The 17713-nt window shown below is 38.9% G+C and overlaps 1 protein-coding gene across 1 annotated transcript in view; it reads right to left on the bottom strand.

Annotated features, from left to right (window-relative positions):
- Window positions 1–17713, bottom strand: part of IFT57 (intraflagellar transport 57) — a 58916-nt gene that overhangs the window by 27450 nt on the left and 13753 nt on the right. The window contains exon 5 of the mRNA XM_059064564.2: window positions 15809–15877. Within this exon, the coding sequence (XP_058920547.1) occupies window positions 15809–15877 (69 nt within the window). The remainder of the gene's footprint in view (window positions 1–15808; window positions 15878–17713) is intronic.

The raw sequence follows: 17713 nt of genomic DNA, 5'->3' as shown, positions 1-17713 counted from the left end.
GTGAGCCCTGACATTTGGAGCCTGTGTATGATATACACACAGGCTTGCTCCTTCCAGGGTTATGAGCCCCCACATCCCAATCCCACAGAGCCAGAATGAGTCGAAAAGGGGCACGTCCTCTTAAGCAGCAGTTCTGTATGATTCTTAATAGAACGTAGGTGTTCTGGTCACCGATTTAAAAATAAGTTTGACTTACAGAACCACGGTTTGGGTGAACTGAAACTGGTGCTATTGATTAAAACCTTGAGCCACTTCCCAAACCCCATCATCCCCTCCATGCCATCCCTCCTCTTCCCTTCCTTACAGGAGGGTGGAGTCCAGAATCACCAAACAAAGCCAGAGAGGGTACTCATCCACATTCCCACCTTCTTCAGACCTGAACATTGGATTGTTCAAGCTGTGCATAACATACTTAAAATTTTTACTCAAGGAAGGGCACTTTTTAAAATTTTCACAAAGGCAAATGGGTTAGCATTGGCTCTGTTTGAATTGGACTCAGAATCTAAGAGTTAGTAGAGTACATGGAGATCAAACACCACATCAAGACAGCCCCGTTCATAAGCTATAATACTATTTGGTTTTATAATGGGCCCTTCAGTAAGTTGCATTTACCATTCTTAGCTTATTATTTGGTTCCCTCAGGCAATAATTTGCTAATTCCTACTCCCAATGTCCTGAAATGATTTAATGTAGCAGCTCAAAAATTTTCACTCATTCCTAGGCTATAGTTAATATACTGGGGGAAATGGCCTAGTTACTAAATGAAGAAAGGGCAAAAAAAGAGAACATTAGGCTTGGTAGAGCAGCATTAACTTATTCAAACTATACAGTCTCTTTCTACTTCCATCTTTGCACATCTATTTCATAACCTTGTTCCTCACTCAGAATTTCCTAATGCCTAATAAGTGGATACATTAACTGAGCAAGCCCTACATATGAAGTATAAATCATTTTAACCATGCCTTGGTTATAATACTTTGGAAAACCTTTCCTTTCCAATTGTTTCTCTAATAACAAATGGTATTTTATGTGGAGCTATTAGTTAAAGAGAAATAAACTGCTGTTTCCATTTAATCAAAATTTTATATCATCATGACAAAGTTCCTCTCTGAAACAACATTAACTAAGATAAAGCAGGGCTCCTGGGAAACTGCATTTTCCAGTTAATGCTGCTGAAGAAACAATTAGAAGCTCAGTAAGACACAGGTTATCCCGAAGTCTCATTTATAATTAATTTACCAATAAGCCATTTGTTAAGCTCCTACAACATTCAAGGTAAGAATCCAGGCACTGTTTTTGGTATGGAGAGATAGAAGGATTTAATCCCTGCCTGCAGAGTTTACAGTCTATTAGGAAGAGTCTGAGGATAGTTAATGGGGGTAATAATTGGTCCTAAGAAAAAGAAATGGATGAGAACTGACCCTATGACTGCCAAAGGGAGAGTTGAAGATAACAAACAGTCTAAGGCATCCCCTAACCTTGAGGCATACTACCCAAGGTCAGTTCAAGGATCGAACATGCAAGGTTGGCGCTCCGGGCTGCTCCCTCCCTGAGAGCCCCTGCCTCCCAACCTCCCTTTCGGAATGACTAAGGGCAGAGGGGGCAGAGGGGCCCCACCCCCCAACCCCGCCGCCCAGAATGGAGCCCGCATTTATGCGGAGCTGGAACTCCGGGCTCAGGGTCTCTTCCCTCCACTGCCGCTGAGCCACCCCAGAGCCCAATGGGAAGGTGGAGCGACCGACCCCCAACCCCGCCCCCGCCCACGGCCACAGCGCCGCCAGCTCTGGAGGGGCCCCTCCTGCTGAAGCCGTGACCTTCCTGGGGACCGTGGGCCAGGAAATCAAATTATCGGTGCTCGAAGGAGACTGACCAGAGGCCCAAGAACACAGGAAATATCAAAGTCATCACACAAACATCAGTCCCACAGAACCCCTAAAGCCCAGATCCTGAAGAAGCAAAAGGGGAGACAAACTGCCTCAAAAGGGATGTTAGTCGTGTATACTCCCTGTAAGAGTACATCAAAGGGCTTGTTTCCACTGATGATGACAAGAGATGCTACAAAGGCACTTTAAGTTTTCAATATAATGGAAATAAAAACTATTATACTGGCATTGTAATTTATTTTCCCCGGACCATCATTGAGGTTGCGTGCCTCTTCATATGTAAAATGATCATTTTAATTTCTTTTTCAGTGAAATTTAATTTCATAGGCTCCAAATATTTTTATTTGGTCACTTCTATTTCTTCTTTTGGTTGAGAGGCAGTTCAAATATACTTTATATTTGTGGTGTCTTCTCCCACAGCATCCTTCCAAGCTAATTACTGTCCACACAGTCACTAAAAAATTTGTCAAGGAACTTGTTTTCACAGGTCATCCACCACTCAAGACACTTGATGTGAGGGCCATCTGCCTTGCACAGCCTTATATCAAGAGCTCTGTATGGAGCTCTTTGCTCTCAACTTGTGGACCAGATAAAGGACAGGATGACGATATTATTTCCTCACAACCTGCACACAAGCACATTGGTCAATGCTCAAACATCATTGCCAAGCTGACAGACAACAGGCCTGGGATCTTCTCCTATGATTTTCCCCAGCTTTCTACCAAGACATTTGATCTGAACCATGTCACCATCACCTTAATCCTGAGAAGTCTGTTTCTAAAATGAACCTGAGGGACTTACCTGGTGGCGCAGTGGTTAAGAATCTGCCTGCCAATGCAGGGGACACAGGTTGGAGCCCTGGTCCGGGAAGATCCCACATGCCCTAGAGCAACTAAGCCCACGTGGTACAACTACTGAGCCTGCCCTCTACAGCCTGCGAGCCACAACTACTGAGCCCACATGCCACAACTACTGAAGCCCACATGCCTAGAGCCTGTGCTCCGCAACAAGAGAAGACACCGCAATGAGACACCCGCGTACCACAACGAAGAGCAGCCCCTCCTCACTGCAACTAGAGAAAGCCCACGTGCAGCAAAGACCCAACGCAGCCAAAAATAAATTTTTTTAAAAAATAAAATGAACCTGAAATACAAAAACCACCAAAAACAAACAAACAAAAACATGCAATGTTACTAGCCTGCTCAGAATCCTGTTCCAGAAAGTAGTCTCCCCTTTTCCCAGGTAATATTAATGGGATAGTTAAGTATCTGAAGAAATACTGTGTTCTCTTTGTGTGTATTTATATACACATCTGAAGAAATACTGTGTTCTCTGTGTGTGTGTGTATTTATACACACACACACACACACACATAAACATACATAGTTGGTTGTGGTTGGTCTTATGATGATAGGGATGTAATAAGAGAAGGCCCTGCATATCAGTAAGGGAGATCATATGAGGATATATAAAGCCCTTTGCATTGGATAGCGTGCACAGTGCTGCAAAGCTGTTCTGGTCAATTAGGCTAAGTATGACTACAAAACCTGATACATTTTCAAAGTACAAAACTTCTTACTTAACTCTGGGGACTCCTGGTAGGCCACGGCTACCAGTAGGGGGAGCAATGTATTAACAAAGAGAGATGGACCTATTAAGTATTAATACAGAAAACTGTTACAGGTGATATACAGTGGAAGCACTGGTCATGTTTTTGGTATACCTGTAGAGCTGCCATCTTAAACAGAGAACTTAAAACTATCTCTTTGGGGAGAAACTATTCCTAATAGGTACTGCACACTCATTACTGGAAAACCCAGTAAGAGAACAGGGACTAATCAGGTTACTGGCCAGAGAAATGTTGACTGTGACTTCCTGATATCAGCAAGAGTTAACTCCACTCATTTCAACTCTGCTGGGTCCATAACAACAAAAGCCTGGTACCGGATCTTTTTGATCCCAAGGGTCCAAGCCAGATTGGGCAGTTGGCTCTGGTTAAGACATCCCCCCATTGGGAATAAAGAAGAAAGCTGGGAATAGCGTAAGGCAGTATTTCTAAAACTTGACTAATTATAGCCACCCTACAAAACATCCCTTGATCACTGACTGAGACCTTGTCTGGTAAAGGGAACATATATGGCTGCATGCACAAACCAAGAGTGAAGCTCAAGGCTCAGGCACCTTGCTCACGCAAGGAAATGAGAAGACACTTCCTTGGGAATGGAGTCCCCATGTCAGACATTACAGAGAGATCACAAGTTCAGATGGGAGCCTGCTGGGAGGACCTAGACTATAAGCGCCTGGACAGAATCTGGATTCACAGACTTCCAGGTGAAAACGAGAGATGAAGGGAGAGTTAGAAGATCCCAACACCGAACTAGTAATGAAACAAGAATAAGTGGAGGTGCTTACATCTATAATTACCAAGCCAAAATCCCTCTTAGGAAGATCAGACACCACTGTCAGACTGGATTCTGGATACTGGTAAATGCTGACATTTACTGGCTGTGATTTTTAAAAAATATTTATTTGGCTGCAGCGGGTCTTAGTTGCGGCATGCAGGATCTTCATTGCTGTGTGCGGGCTCTTAGTTGCGGCATGCAGGATCTAGTTCCCTGATTGGGGATCAAACCCAGGCCCCCTGCATTGGGAACATGGAGTCTGAACCACTGGACCACCAGGGAAGTCTCTTACTGACTATAATTTAATCTTTTTGATGTCTCGTATTGTATGTACTATTCCGTAATACAATGATACCCTCAGGGCGGAGAAATCTGGATATGACTGATCCCACACTAAATGATCCCAGATAACTAAAGTTGCTCACATTCTGCCTGTAAACTGTTCCTGTAGCTTCCTGTTATCAAGATGCCAGTGATGACCTGTGTCTGTCTCCCTGCTTGCCTGTAGCACCCCTTCTTCCTCCTAGGCTGCTGTGGGTTTAGAAACCTGAAAACCAAGCTTGTTAGAACTTAGGCAAAGTCAGAATACAGGGGAAAAGAGTGAGCACTCAGGGACAGGGGGCAGTGAGGTTAGGTCTCTTCATAGAATCTTTTTAAATGGAAGTGTTTATACTTATTTTGGTTGTTTGGAGGCCTTTTTTGCATTTTTCCTCATCTGCTGTTTTTTCAAGATAGGATAGGTGGCCAAAAGGCTAATATAGTATATACAGTCTTACTATGAATTAAACAGGGTTTCTCCTAAGGATATCTAGTGTCCCCGTTTCCTTACAATCTATCAATAGAGCTAGATAGAGGGATAAGTTATTTCTATCAAGAGTGTTCATCAAAATCCAACGATTTTAACAAATTATACTTAAGGCAGACTTAAAACCTTTCATGTCCCTACAAGTCAATTCTTCTTCATGATTAAAGAAGCACAAATTGTGATTTTGATTCATTATTTTCTTTCCAAATTAGGTTTTGCATAATTTAACACTATATTACTATGAAGAAAAAAAATGTTTAATACCATAAAAAAAGTATCTTCAGGGCTTCCCTGGTGGCGCAGTGGTTGAGAGTCCGCCTGCTGATGCAGGGGACTCGGGTTCGTGCCCCGGTCCGGGAGGATCCCACATGCCGCGGAGCGGCTGGGCCCGTGAGCCATGGCCGCTGAGCCTGCGCGTCCGGAGCCTGTGCTCCGCGATGGGAGAGGCCACAACAGTGAGAGGCCCGCCTAGCACAAAAAAAAAAAAAAAAAAAAAAAAAAAAAAAAAAAAAAAAAAAAAAAAAAGTATCTTCAGATTTGTTCTGAATAACCAAATTAAACCCCGGCTAATCTATCAAAAAAAATAGATAGATGGTAGCCTCTGTCTTTAAATATATGAAGTTCATAAAAGGTTTTCTTAAGTTCAATTTTAAGACTATCAAAAGAAATTTTATTCTAAGTTATAATGGGAACCAAGATTTGAATAAATTATGCTCCAACAAATCAAAAAAGGTAAAAAGAAAGCTCCACAAATTAACACAAAATAAATTTAATTTTCCAATAAGAAATATGAAATTATTTTTGAATGAGAATTTAACCTCCAATATTATTTCTATTTAATACATCAAACTACGTTTGCTACTACTTTAACTACTTTAGCTACATTGGTATACTAAGTGCTAAGATAAAACCATCTCTGACTTTTTATTTTCTCAAAATAAAACCAAAAGAAAGTACCCCTGGAAGTATGTCTGGAGGAACTAATGTAGACATTATACTTGGTGTTGCAGAGTATGCAAAATAAGTCTAACTTTTTATGGCATAAATTTCTAAAAGGCTTCTTTGAGATGGCAACCACATAGATATACCAGTGCTTAAATACTATACTTGGTCAATACCAAGAGAAGGGGTCCCCAACCCCTGGGCCATGCACCTGTATTTGTGGCCTGTTAGGAACCAGGCAGCACAGCAGGAGGTGAGAGGCCGGTGAGTGAGTGAAGCTTCATCTGTATTTACTGCCACTCCTCATTGCTCGCATTACCACCTGAGCTCCGCCTCCTGTCAGATCATCGGCAGCATTAGATTCTCATAGGAGCGTGAACCCTATCGTCGTGAACTGTGCATGTGAGGGATCTAGGTTGCGCACTCCTTATGAGAATCTAAGGCCTGATGATCTGAGGTGGAGCTGAGGCAGTGATGCTAGCGCTGAGGAGCAGCTGCAGATACAGATTATCCTTAGCAGAGAGGTTTGACTGCACAGAGACCATAATAAATCAATTGCTTGCAAACTCATATCAAAACCCTACCAGTGAGTGGCAATTGACTCTGCCCGTGCTAGAAGAGGATCAACTGCTTGAGATCGCAAATGACAGTGGCCTTAAAAGTCTGTTTGAGACAACTTCAAATCTCCATACGTTCTAGATTAAAGTCAAGGCAGAGTATCCTGAGATTGCCACAAAAGCACTGAAAAACCTGCTTCCGTTTCCAACATCCTATCTTTGTGAAGCAGGGTTTTCTGCAGTGACAGCAACCAAAACGAGATCACGGAGTAAACTGGCCATAAGCAACACACTTGGGGTATCAGTGTCTCCCATCACACCCAGATGGGACCATCCAGTTGCAGGAAAACAAGCTCAGAGCTCCCACTGATTCTGCATTATGGTGAGTTGTATAATTATTTCATTACATATTACAATGTGATAATAATAGAAATAAAATGCACAATAAATGTTAACGCACTTGAATCATCCCAAAGCCATCCCACCCCCACCCCCGGTCCGTGGAAAAATTGTCTTTCATGAAACTGGTCCCTGGTGCCAAAAAGGCTGGGGACTGCTGTTGTAGAGTGTGAAAATAAGTCTAACTTTTTAATGGAACAAATTTCTATAAGGTTTCTTTTGAGATTGTAACCACATGGATATATCAGTGCTCAAATACATTCGAAGAACTCGATTCATATACCTACTGAAAGGAACATGAAAGTCCAATTAACTGTCAAGAGTAAATATTCCCAGGACTCAGGGAAAAGGGAACTAAGTTGTCTTGAGAATCACCACAGCATGATGTAAATGTTAAGTGAACGAATCAGGAATGCCGTCTCTGGTCAAACCCCCACTTCATCACTTACTAGCTGTCATTAAACCTCAGAGTTCCTATCTGTAAAATGGGAATAATAATAGTACCCTCTCCTCATTGGAAGGGTTGATATGGAGATTAAATTAAATGATGTATTTGAAAGGCTTTCACAATACCTGGTACATAGTAAGCCCTCAATATATGTTAGCAGCTATTAATTATCATTATTATATGCCAAGCTTGTTACTAGATACTTTTACATACGGTTTAAGTGCCCAGTAATAACACCATGAATCAAAGGAGCCTTATTCCTATTTTTTTCGAATGATTAAAATGAGGTAGAGAGCAGTTAGGTAATTTTCGCAATGTCACATCATTAGTAAGTGGCAGGGCCCATGCAATGTTACCCTAGAGCACAAGCTCTGAAACATCTTACTGTATGTCTATCAATCCTTTGTCATATAAGTAACAACTATATCCGCCCAGTTTATTACTTATTTTTTAACTTTATGGTGTTCCCCTCCCCTCTATATATAAGGTTTTAATTTTTATGTGGTCAGATTTATTAGTATTTTTCCTTTATGGTTTTTAGTTTTCTTGCCATGCTTTATCATGCCTATTTCAATCCATGAATATTGTACTTGTCACTTATATTCTTGGGCCTCATCATTTTTTAATTTTTTGATCCATGTGAGCTTTATTTGGGTGTAAGATATGAGGGAGGAGTCCATCTTTTTCCTCCAAATGAATAGCCTGTTATCCTATCACCATTTAATTGAATAGTTTTCCTGATTGATTTGCATTGCTTCATATACTAACTGTATATATGGATTATTTTATGAACTCTGCACTACTTCATTAATCTATTTTTGTGTCAGTATAATTTTTTTCAGACTTACACAAAAAATTACACACGTAGCACAAAGAATTCCCATATACCCTTCATCCAGATTCATTAAATGTTTGCATCTTACATGACCTCAGGGCAATTATGCGTAAATGTTTATATCTGGGAGCTGAGATTTGAAGAAATTTTTAATTTTTTCTTTGTACTCTTTTGTGCTTTCCTTAAAAAAAAAACAAGGAATATACTTCCCTTTTAAAAAACAATAGTTTTTTCAATAAAAACAAGTAAAAATATAAGTTTGATTAACATCCAAAAACTAGCTGGTACAGGTGGTAAATGCTTCAGGAGTTTGAATAAGAGAGAGAAGTGCGTTTTAATGGTGATGGTGAGATTTAAGTTTAACTTTACAAGGAAGTTTGGGATGTAAACAGGCAGAAAAGGCAAGCCAAGGCTTTATATAGGCAGGAAAGCATCATAAGCCAAAATATGAAATATTGAATGAACATGGCTTGTGAAGATCATACGAGAAGAGAGATGAGGGGCTTAAAAAGGTGAATACTGGGGAGCAAAAAATATTGAATATATTGTGAAAGACCTTAGAGGACAGGCTGAGGAATGTGAATTTTGTCCTGTAAGCCAGAGGGGAGGTGAAGTAAAGTTACAAACAAGGTAAAATAACTTAGCCCACCAAACTTTATTTAGTACCTACTATATACCAGGTGCTGTGCTACTCCAGGGACAGTGAATAAAATGATAAAAAATCCTCATAAAAGAACATGCTAGTTGTGATTTATGAAGATTTATGGGTTGTACATTTGTGGATCATAGGATTAAATGGGGCTGGGTGAGAAGGGAAGGTATTGTTACGAAGGCAGAATTTGAGCTGAACCTTGACTATTGAAGAGTCAGGTAGAGAGATGATGGGAGGCATTTTGGGTAAGAGACAAAGGAAAGGAGGACAGGATGAGAGCAGATATACTCCTGAGGTGTTTCAAAACCTACGAGAGGTCCTCTTTAACTTAACCTGGAAAAGTTATTCCAGTGAAAGAAAATAAAGTTGGCTATGTGGATAGTTGTCAAATTGCTAAGGGTTTTGAAAGCCAGACCAAAAATGCATTGCTTTGTAATCTGTATAAACTGACCTGAAGGCAATGAAAAGCCATCAAAAGTTACTGAATTCAGAAGGATCTGACTAAAGTCATGTTTTGGTAAGTAAGATTGAGGAGCAAAATGAAAAATATTTTGGAAAAGGGAGGTGGGGAGATGAATATGAGAGAGATTTCAAAGGCAGCATCCACAGGTCTTAGTAACTAACTAGATGTCCTGGATGAAAATGAATCGTCAGATATTCAAAGCACTAACATTGTTGAGGGGGGGATGGGTGGGGGTGGGTGTATTTAAAGATTGTACGTTTGCAGAGGAGGACTGAAAAAAAGCACACATTCTGGGTATGCATCTAATATACTGAATTACATAATAAATATAGGCTGTTAGTGTTGATTTAGGAAATACAACCTACCCGTTTATAAAAGGACGGCTTTCAAATGATTCCTGGAAAAAAAACGATTGTATTACTTTTCATTAAACTCCCCTTAGTCATTTCTGTAGGGGAGACCCTATGTGACAGCAGATTGAGTCCAGTGGGCCTTCAATAATAATTCATGTGACAGATTATGAAAATAAAGCCATTCTATCAACAGAGCTTCCTAATTTACATCAAAATGCAACCTTCTTGATAACATATGCTATGTAAGCTTCTTACTCAAAAATACTCACGGTGATCTAGAAATTTATTTGTATTGAGAGACTGGGGCTTTTGCTAGTCTCCTACAGCACCTAAGAATGTTTGTAACTAATTCCAGTCTCTAGGAGAGGTAAAAAATTATATAAAATAAGAAATGCATCAAATGTATACTCTAGGCCAGCACCATGCTAGGTGTGATGCCCAAGTTCTATTAATCTTAAAATAACCCTTAGTTGAATTGTGTCCCCATCTTACAGATAAGAAAGCTGAGTTACAGAGAGGATAAATCGGTATGGCCACATGGCTAGTGACACGTGGTCAGGATTTTATCTAAGGCTGCTTTTCCACTGTAGCATTGACCTTGAAGGTATGGACTCAGAGCTAGAAGGGACCTTGAAAAGTCCTTGCTTCCTACTTCTTTCTAGGCTCACAATAAAACCACGAATGGAAATAAGGATCTTTCCTATTTCAAGTGTGCGTTCAAAAGCTACACTAAAGATCAAGTGAAATTCTCTTTTACACCCAGCAAGAACTGCTGTTTGAGCCTCCTCTGAGCAGTGAGGAGTACAGCTTTTTTCTCTAACCTACATTTCCTATTCACCTCCAGATGTAAAACTGATGGGGTGGTACAGGCTAGCTACCAGAGAAATAAAAGCATTTACTCAGCAATGTGTTCCATCACACTCGAACATGTGGCGTTTTAATTGTTTCTTCTGTGAAACACCAGCGATAGACTTCCCACAGTCAGAGCCCAGATAGGAGAACTCACACCCAAATGTTTCAGGAAAAGAGAAGAAAAAACATTTTCCTTGAGCAGGAATCAGAACCAGGGGCATCCTATGGGGCACATTATGTTGTAGAATGGCATTTTTTTCCTGTATTAAGAAAGGACATTTTGTTGAAGAGTAAAGCGTAAATCATATGTAAAATAAGGAAAATGTATTTAAGATATTAATCGAAGTAGATCCATATTCTCCCCCTTTTGATCACAATATTGCAGCCTTGCCACAATGACATCCTAAACTAAAACTGAAATGATGATTTTTTATTCTAAGCCCAGATTTTTACTTCCTTACAGCTTTTGCTTTTTAAGCTAAAAATTCTCTCATTCTTGGTACAATGAATTTTTTTGCTAAGTAATTAGAAACCAATTGTGTTTAAACCTTTTGAGATAGTTGGTTTTATGCTGTATAACTCAGGATTTGGTTTCTAAAACCTCAAATTTAGCATCTCAAGGAAGAATGGTGTCTATGGCATGCTTGAAAAAAATGTTTTGAAATGAAGTGATGGGCATTTAAAAATAGAATTCAGAGAGCACACAGCTTCCCTCCCATCTTTTTTTTTTTTCCACTGGGGGAGAAGAATGACACATCTGCCTCATGCTGCCAGAACACTACTGCTGTTATTCTATTGAGCTTCAGAATGGAGGGGAGCTACAAAGACCACTCATAATTACAGCACAGTTACCATGAACATACAGGCACTTTCCAATCAGCATACTCAAGTTTGAAACAGAAATGACCCAGAACACCTGCCGAACACCTTGCCACCAGAGCCTTCCTTCCCTGCTCCCACCCCTCACATCTCTGAACATTCTCCCGCACCCCTAACCCTCACAGGCTCTGCCCAACTGTCAGAGCTTTAATTCCGCACCAGTGTCCCTCCCACCATAGCCACTCTCAGGGACGTTTTCGCTCAATTTCAAATTTCAAGAACATTCAGAAATCAGAGGGACAGAGAGTGTAGACTAATATCCCATCCATATTTTTTTTCTTTCTAAGAAAAAATTCAAAATTTAACTAACTAACCTGCAAATCAAACGCTGGAAAAATAAAGCAATCCCTCACTAATTGCAGGAGTTATTATCTTGCAAAGTACAGGCATACCTCAGAGATATTGCAGGTTTGGTTCCACCTCAATAAAGTAAATACCACAATAAAGAAGCAAGTCACGCAAATTTTTTGGTTTCCCAGTGCATATAAAAGACATATTTACAATACACTGTAGTCTATTAAGTGTGCAAGAGCATTATGTCTAAAAACATAATGTATGTGCTTTAATTAAAAATAGTTTATCACTAAAAATGCTAACCATCATCTGAGCCCTTAGCAAGCTGTAGTAGTAACATTAAAGATCACTGATCACAAATTGCTGTAACAAATATAACGATAATGAAAAACATTTTGAAACATTTGAAAACAATCTGAAACATTTTTGAGAATTATCAAAACGTGACACAGAGACACAGGGAGCAAATACTGTTGGAAAAATGGCACCAGTAGACTTGCTTGATGCAGGGTTGCCACAAACCTTCAATTTGTAAAAAATGCAGTATCTTCAAAGCACAATAAAGTGAAGCGCCACAAGATGCGGTATGCCTGTATTATTGGTAAAACCACAATGGGGTAGCAGAATTGGAGGAAGAAATCACAGCAAAAATGGCTTTAAAATATATTTTTTAAACCTCAGAGTAAATAACTATTCTGAAAAGCACCTGCTTCCAAACAAACCAGTGCCATCACTATAAGCGTTCGTGATTGATAGGAAGCGCCAATTTCTTAGAACACTGGTTTCAGTGCTCATGAAATACTGCTGCTGCGTTACGGCCTGACTAGGCAGACATCTTAAAGTTTAGTCAATGGGCACACAGCATCTCTTTACAAATTCTTCAAATTAGCGGTTACAGGCTTCAATTATGCAGTGGGAGTCAGGAAGCTAGACCCTAGGGTCTCCCTTCAAGGAAGGACTTGCGCTCAGTTGCAGGCAAGGTGGCCAGCAGCAGGCTGTCAGCTCCCTTGGGCTCTGTCCCACATGCAGAGCCACCTTACCTGGGGCCGCGTCCTTCCCAGGGCAGACCGCCTCCAGCGACCGGCCCAGCAGGCAACACCCCGGCCTTTCACCATGAACATCTTGCATCCCAAACTCTCTCAGCATCCACTTCCAGAGAACACAATCTGCAACATATGTCTGTTTCATTTACCTTTTCTCGTGCTCCATTTACCACAAATCTCAGGAAAATGCTCGTGTACACCCAGCTTCTTGAGTCACCATGATACTTAAGGGCACACTTTTCAGGGTCTAGACTTTGCTTTATTTAATGAAAGAAAGGAATATAAGTAGATTTCTCCCTGCATTATCCTACACAGTACATAGAAGAGGACCCAATTATTGCTGAGAAGTTCTTTTCTCTATGAAGATTAAATTATATTTTCTCATAAAACTATAAATATAAAATAGCATTCATTTACGTGTATATTCATTCAACATTATTCAGTATTGAGCACTTTCTACACACCAGGCACAGGTGCAAAAGCAGTTTAAAAAGCTTCTGCTCTAGATGAGTTTGCATCCTACTGGTTGCGATAGACAATAAACAAATCAGATGAATACAATGCCGAAGTCTGTGAAGAACAATAAAACAGGGGGAGGATTAGAGAATGACTGGAGAAGCATCTATTGTTTCAAAACCACAGGTAGAGGGGGACTGTTTAATCCGCACATTGCTGGGCTGGCACAGTCACGTATACATTTAGTACATCAATTTCCTAGATAGTATCCATCATTCTTGCTCTAGTGCAGAATTCATCACATCAACTTTAGTAAAATAATATTTCTTCTGCATTGTGAGCCCACATGCTGCATGAAACAAAATCTTAAATCTGTGTTACTAACCTATAGTGCAATTCTGTCTTGGGGAAAGAGCAGCCTGAGCCATCGCAAGCTATAGTCAGATACAGCTGTCTCAGGCAGATGGCTTTAGTGGGCAACATCATAAACTTGCCAGATTTTTTAAAATATGAAAGGGTTTTCTGCCTCATTAGTACTTCATGGCTGACCATCCACAAACACCTGGTGTTCAATTTCTTCCTCTTGTGAAAATGCAACCATACATAGTCTTAGTTCAAAAGGTATATGTTATATAATCATTGTCCAAAGGATCTAATACCTAGATAATTATAAAGTCACAGGTAGGGGGAAAACCCATCCTTACACAGCTTAATTGAAGTGAAAAATTGAAATCAGGACCAATAGGGACTTAGAGTAGTGGTAAAGGCAAGTTAAATCACTTTGCTCCTTCCCAATACTCAAAGTACTTAGTCCAGAGGGAATCACAGGTGGCCTTTACCGGTCTCTATTTATACCATCAATATAAGAATGAAGAGTACAAATATCAGCTTCTTTCTAAGAATAACTGTGTATGCATCTCTACTTCTGTTTTTTTCTTCATACTTTAGAACTCTGTCATCACATCTTCAACACATACACGAACACCAAGCACCACAGTGTCCTTGCTTAACATAGGAATCTACCCCGTTGAACTCTTGTTTTAAGGTAAAGAAGAAAAAGCAATAGAATTGGGAGTTTGGAGAAAATGAGTTCAAATTAAGCCACTGTAATTTATTAGCTTTTTAAAAGAACAAACTGTCCCAAGGTGGTAAATTTCAGTTTTTGTATCTGTAAGATGGAGATAACATCTTCTCAAATGCCTTACAAGGTCACTAAAAAACGTGTTTTAAAGTATTTTGAAAACTACAAAGTGATGTGCAAATGTATTGTTACAACTGGAGTTTATCTGTTTGGATTTAAATGTTAACACATTATTCTGAAATAATTTTCAATTGAACAACAAAAAATACATTCTTTCATTTAAGAAGCATTTATTCAGAATCTTCCGTGTTATACTATGGAGAATATAAAAAATGATAGTTATCTGTGTTAGCAAGGAGCTTGTACAAGTCAGATTTGAGAGAAGGAATGTGGGGGGAAGGTGCGGTTTTGGTTTTTGCCAACACCTTTTAAGTACTTTCTATGTGCCAGACATCGTTATAAATGCTTTAGACGTAGTAACTCTTTTAATCTTTAAAAGCTCTTCATAAAAGGTAATATTTTTATCCTCATTTTACAGATGAGGAAGATAAGGCACAAGAAGGTTGGAAACCTGACAAAGGTCAGACAGCTAGTTAAGTACTGAAAGTCTCAAAGTCAACTCACATACTCAGTCAAGTTAGCCACAACGTTATGTTACATTACACCTCAAGTTGGGCAGAAAATGCACACATATCATTAATAATAGTTACTAATGCTGACTAACAATACTAAGGCAGTGAATGATAAGTGAAGAGATCAGTGTCGGGTAAGGTGGCCAAGGAAAGTCTTCATGACAGGAACCCAAAACTAGATCCAAACTTGTTGGTAGAATTGAGATAAGAATAATTAAATAAAGAACAAATAAGATTGTGTTTCATACATACTTTTTTGAGCATGCAATAGGTATCACTTTATTGAAATATAACATATAGGAAAATAGAAAAATCCCAAACGTACTTTTGAAATATCTCATTGAGTGGGTTCTCTTTTATAGACTGGATTTATTTCCTAATTAAAACAGAGCAAAAACTGACTTGAAGCAACATATGACTACCTATCCATACACCAGTCTTAATATAAACCATTTTATTTCAAAGAATTACCATTTGAGTATTTCCTATAATCAAGACCATTCAATACTGCCCATTATAATGGAAAATAACTTGAATTATATATGTTTTTCCATAATAAAAAAATAACACAATGCAAATCAATTATTTCCAGTTTACATGAGAAGCCCTGAGTTGATATTCCATGGTATGGACAGAAGGCTTTCCCACTTGCCCCTCTGATATTTATATTTGCTATAATTTTAATATTGTATACATAGAAAAACAGCTTCGAGAGCTACTTTTCAAATGACACACAAAGCAATGGCCAGGAATGATTTCTACTTGTTTCAATTTCCAGCAGAATATGTGTACTGACTGCTTGTTGGTCCTGTGTGTATCCTATGTAACTTACCAAGCGATAGGTCTGGGCCTTCAAAACGCTGAGATCAATGAAGTTTTCTTCATTGTCTGTCTCCTCTTCCTTAGAAAAATAAAAGAGTTTAAAAGTTAATAATTATAAAAGTTGTAATTAAAAAAGGTATTTTCAGATTTCACATACTTAATATGCTAAGCTTTATAGAAAGACTAATGCAGGAAAAGGTATTTAAAAACCTAGTAGTGTGCATAAAGTAGGGCATAATGTTATCTGTTTTCTGAGGTTTTGATGATGCCATTTAAAAATAGGACCTCTTTTAGAGTCACTGAAGAAAAGAAAAAATGAGAGAAAGATGCCACTGCTGTGAAACTGGGGATAAATAAACATAAAAACATAACAAGAAACAGTCCCAAGTGGCATATCTGAAATAGAGACACTGGAAGGAGTTAATGGAAATTTTGAGTAACATGACTAAAATGGACAAAAATAAGAGGCTGACAGATACAGAATACTCTCATTTACTCCAGGGACCAATCACATTAATGTATATTTTTGATATCTCATCTTTTATATGCTCAAGTTTAAAGATATTAAATATTAAATCTATATAAGGATGTAAAATATACACATGTAAGATTCTAAACTTGGATCTTAGATATTAACTATCTAAAAGAAAAGTTCAGGTAGATTCCAAGCTGGTCCTGATTCCTAGCCCAGCTGATATGGGGAATGGTGTCAGAAGTGACCCTTTGAGAATCAATCCCCTCTCCAATATCCAGTAAATACAGAGTCTGAGCAGGTTCTCTAAGCATATACAACAAAACGTTAGTTCCCCTTTCTCTTCAAATGTCTTTGTGGTGACAAGTGACATAGTGGGTGAAATAAATTTAACAAGAATATCCAAAGCTTAAAGACATGGTAATAAAGCAAATGGAACTTGGCCCTGAAGTCTTGTACAGAAAAACAAAAAAAATAAGTGGGTGTTGTTTGGTGGACACTTTCACATGTAGAGTTGTACAAAAGCTGCAGTGGTAGATTTCAAAGATAAACCTTATCTTTAAGCACTTAAAAGTATCAAGCTTCTTTTCTGACCACAACACTATGAGATTAGAAATCAATTACAGGAAAAAAACTGTATAAAACACAAACACATGGAGGCTATAAAATATGTTACTAAATAAGCAATGGATCACTGAAGACATCAATGAGGAAATCAAAAAATACCTAGAGACAAATGACAATGAAAACACGACAATCCCAAACTTATGGGATGCAGCCGAAGCAATTCTAAGAGGGAAGTTTACAGCAATACAATTCTACCTCAAGAAACAAGAAAAATCTCAAATAACCTATCATTACATCTAAAGTAACTAGATAAAGAAGACAAAACAAAACCCAAAGTTAGTAGAAGGAAAGAAACCATAAAGATCAGAGCAGAAATATATGAAATAGAGACAAAGAAAACAATAGCAAAGATCAATGAAACTAAAAGCTGGTTTTTTGAGAAGATAAACAGAATTGATAAACCTTTAGCCAGATTCATCAAGGAAACGAGGGAGAGGATTCAAATCAACAAAATCAGAAATGAAAAAGGTGAAGTAACAACAGAAATACAAAGGATCATAAGAGACGACTACATGCAACTATACGCCAATAAAATGGACAACCCAGAAGAAACGGACAAATTCTTAGAAAGCTACAAGCTTCCAACACTGAACCAGGAAAAAATAAGAACAGACCAATCACAGGTACTGAAATTGAAACTGTGATTAAAAATCTTCCAACAAACAAAAGTCCAGGACCAGATGGCTTCACAGGTTAATTTTATCAAACATTTAGAGAAGAGTTAACACCTACCTTTCTGAAACTCTTCCAAAAAATTACAGAGGGAAGAACACTCCCAAGCTCATTCGGCAAGTCCACCATCACCCTAACACCAAA

Source organism: Kogia breviceps, chromosome 5, assembly GCF_026419965.1.
Source record: "Kogia breviceps isolate mKogBre1 chromosome 5, mKogBre1 haplotype 1, whole genome shotgun sequence".
NCBI classification, from domain to species: Eukaryota; Metazoa; Chordata; class Mammalia; order Artiodactyla; family Physeteridae; genus Kogia; species Kogia breviceps.
Note: the sequence above shows the minus strand (reverse complement) of the source record. Positions and strands in the feature narration are given on the sequence as shown.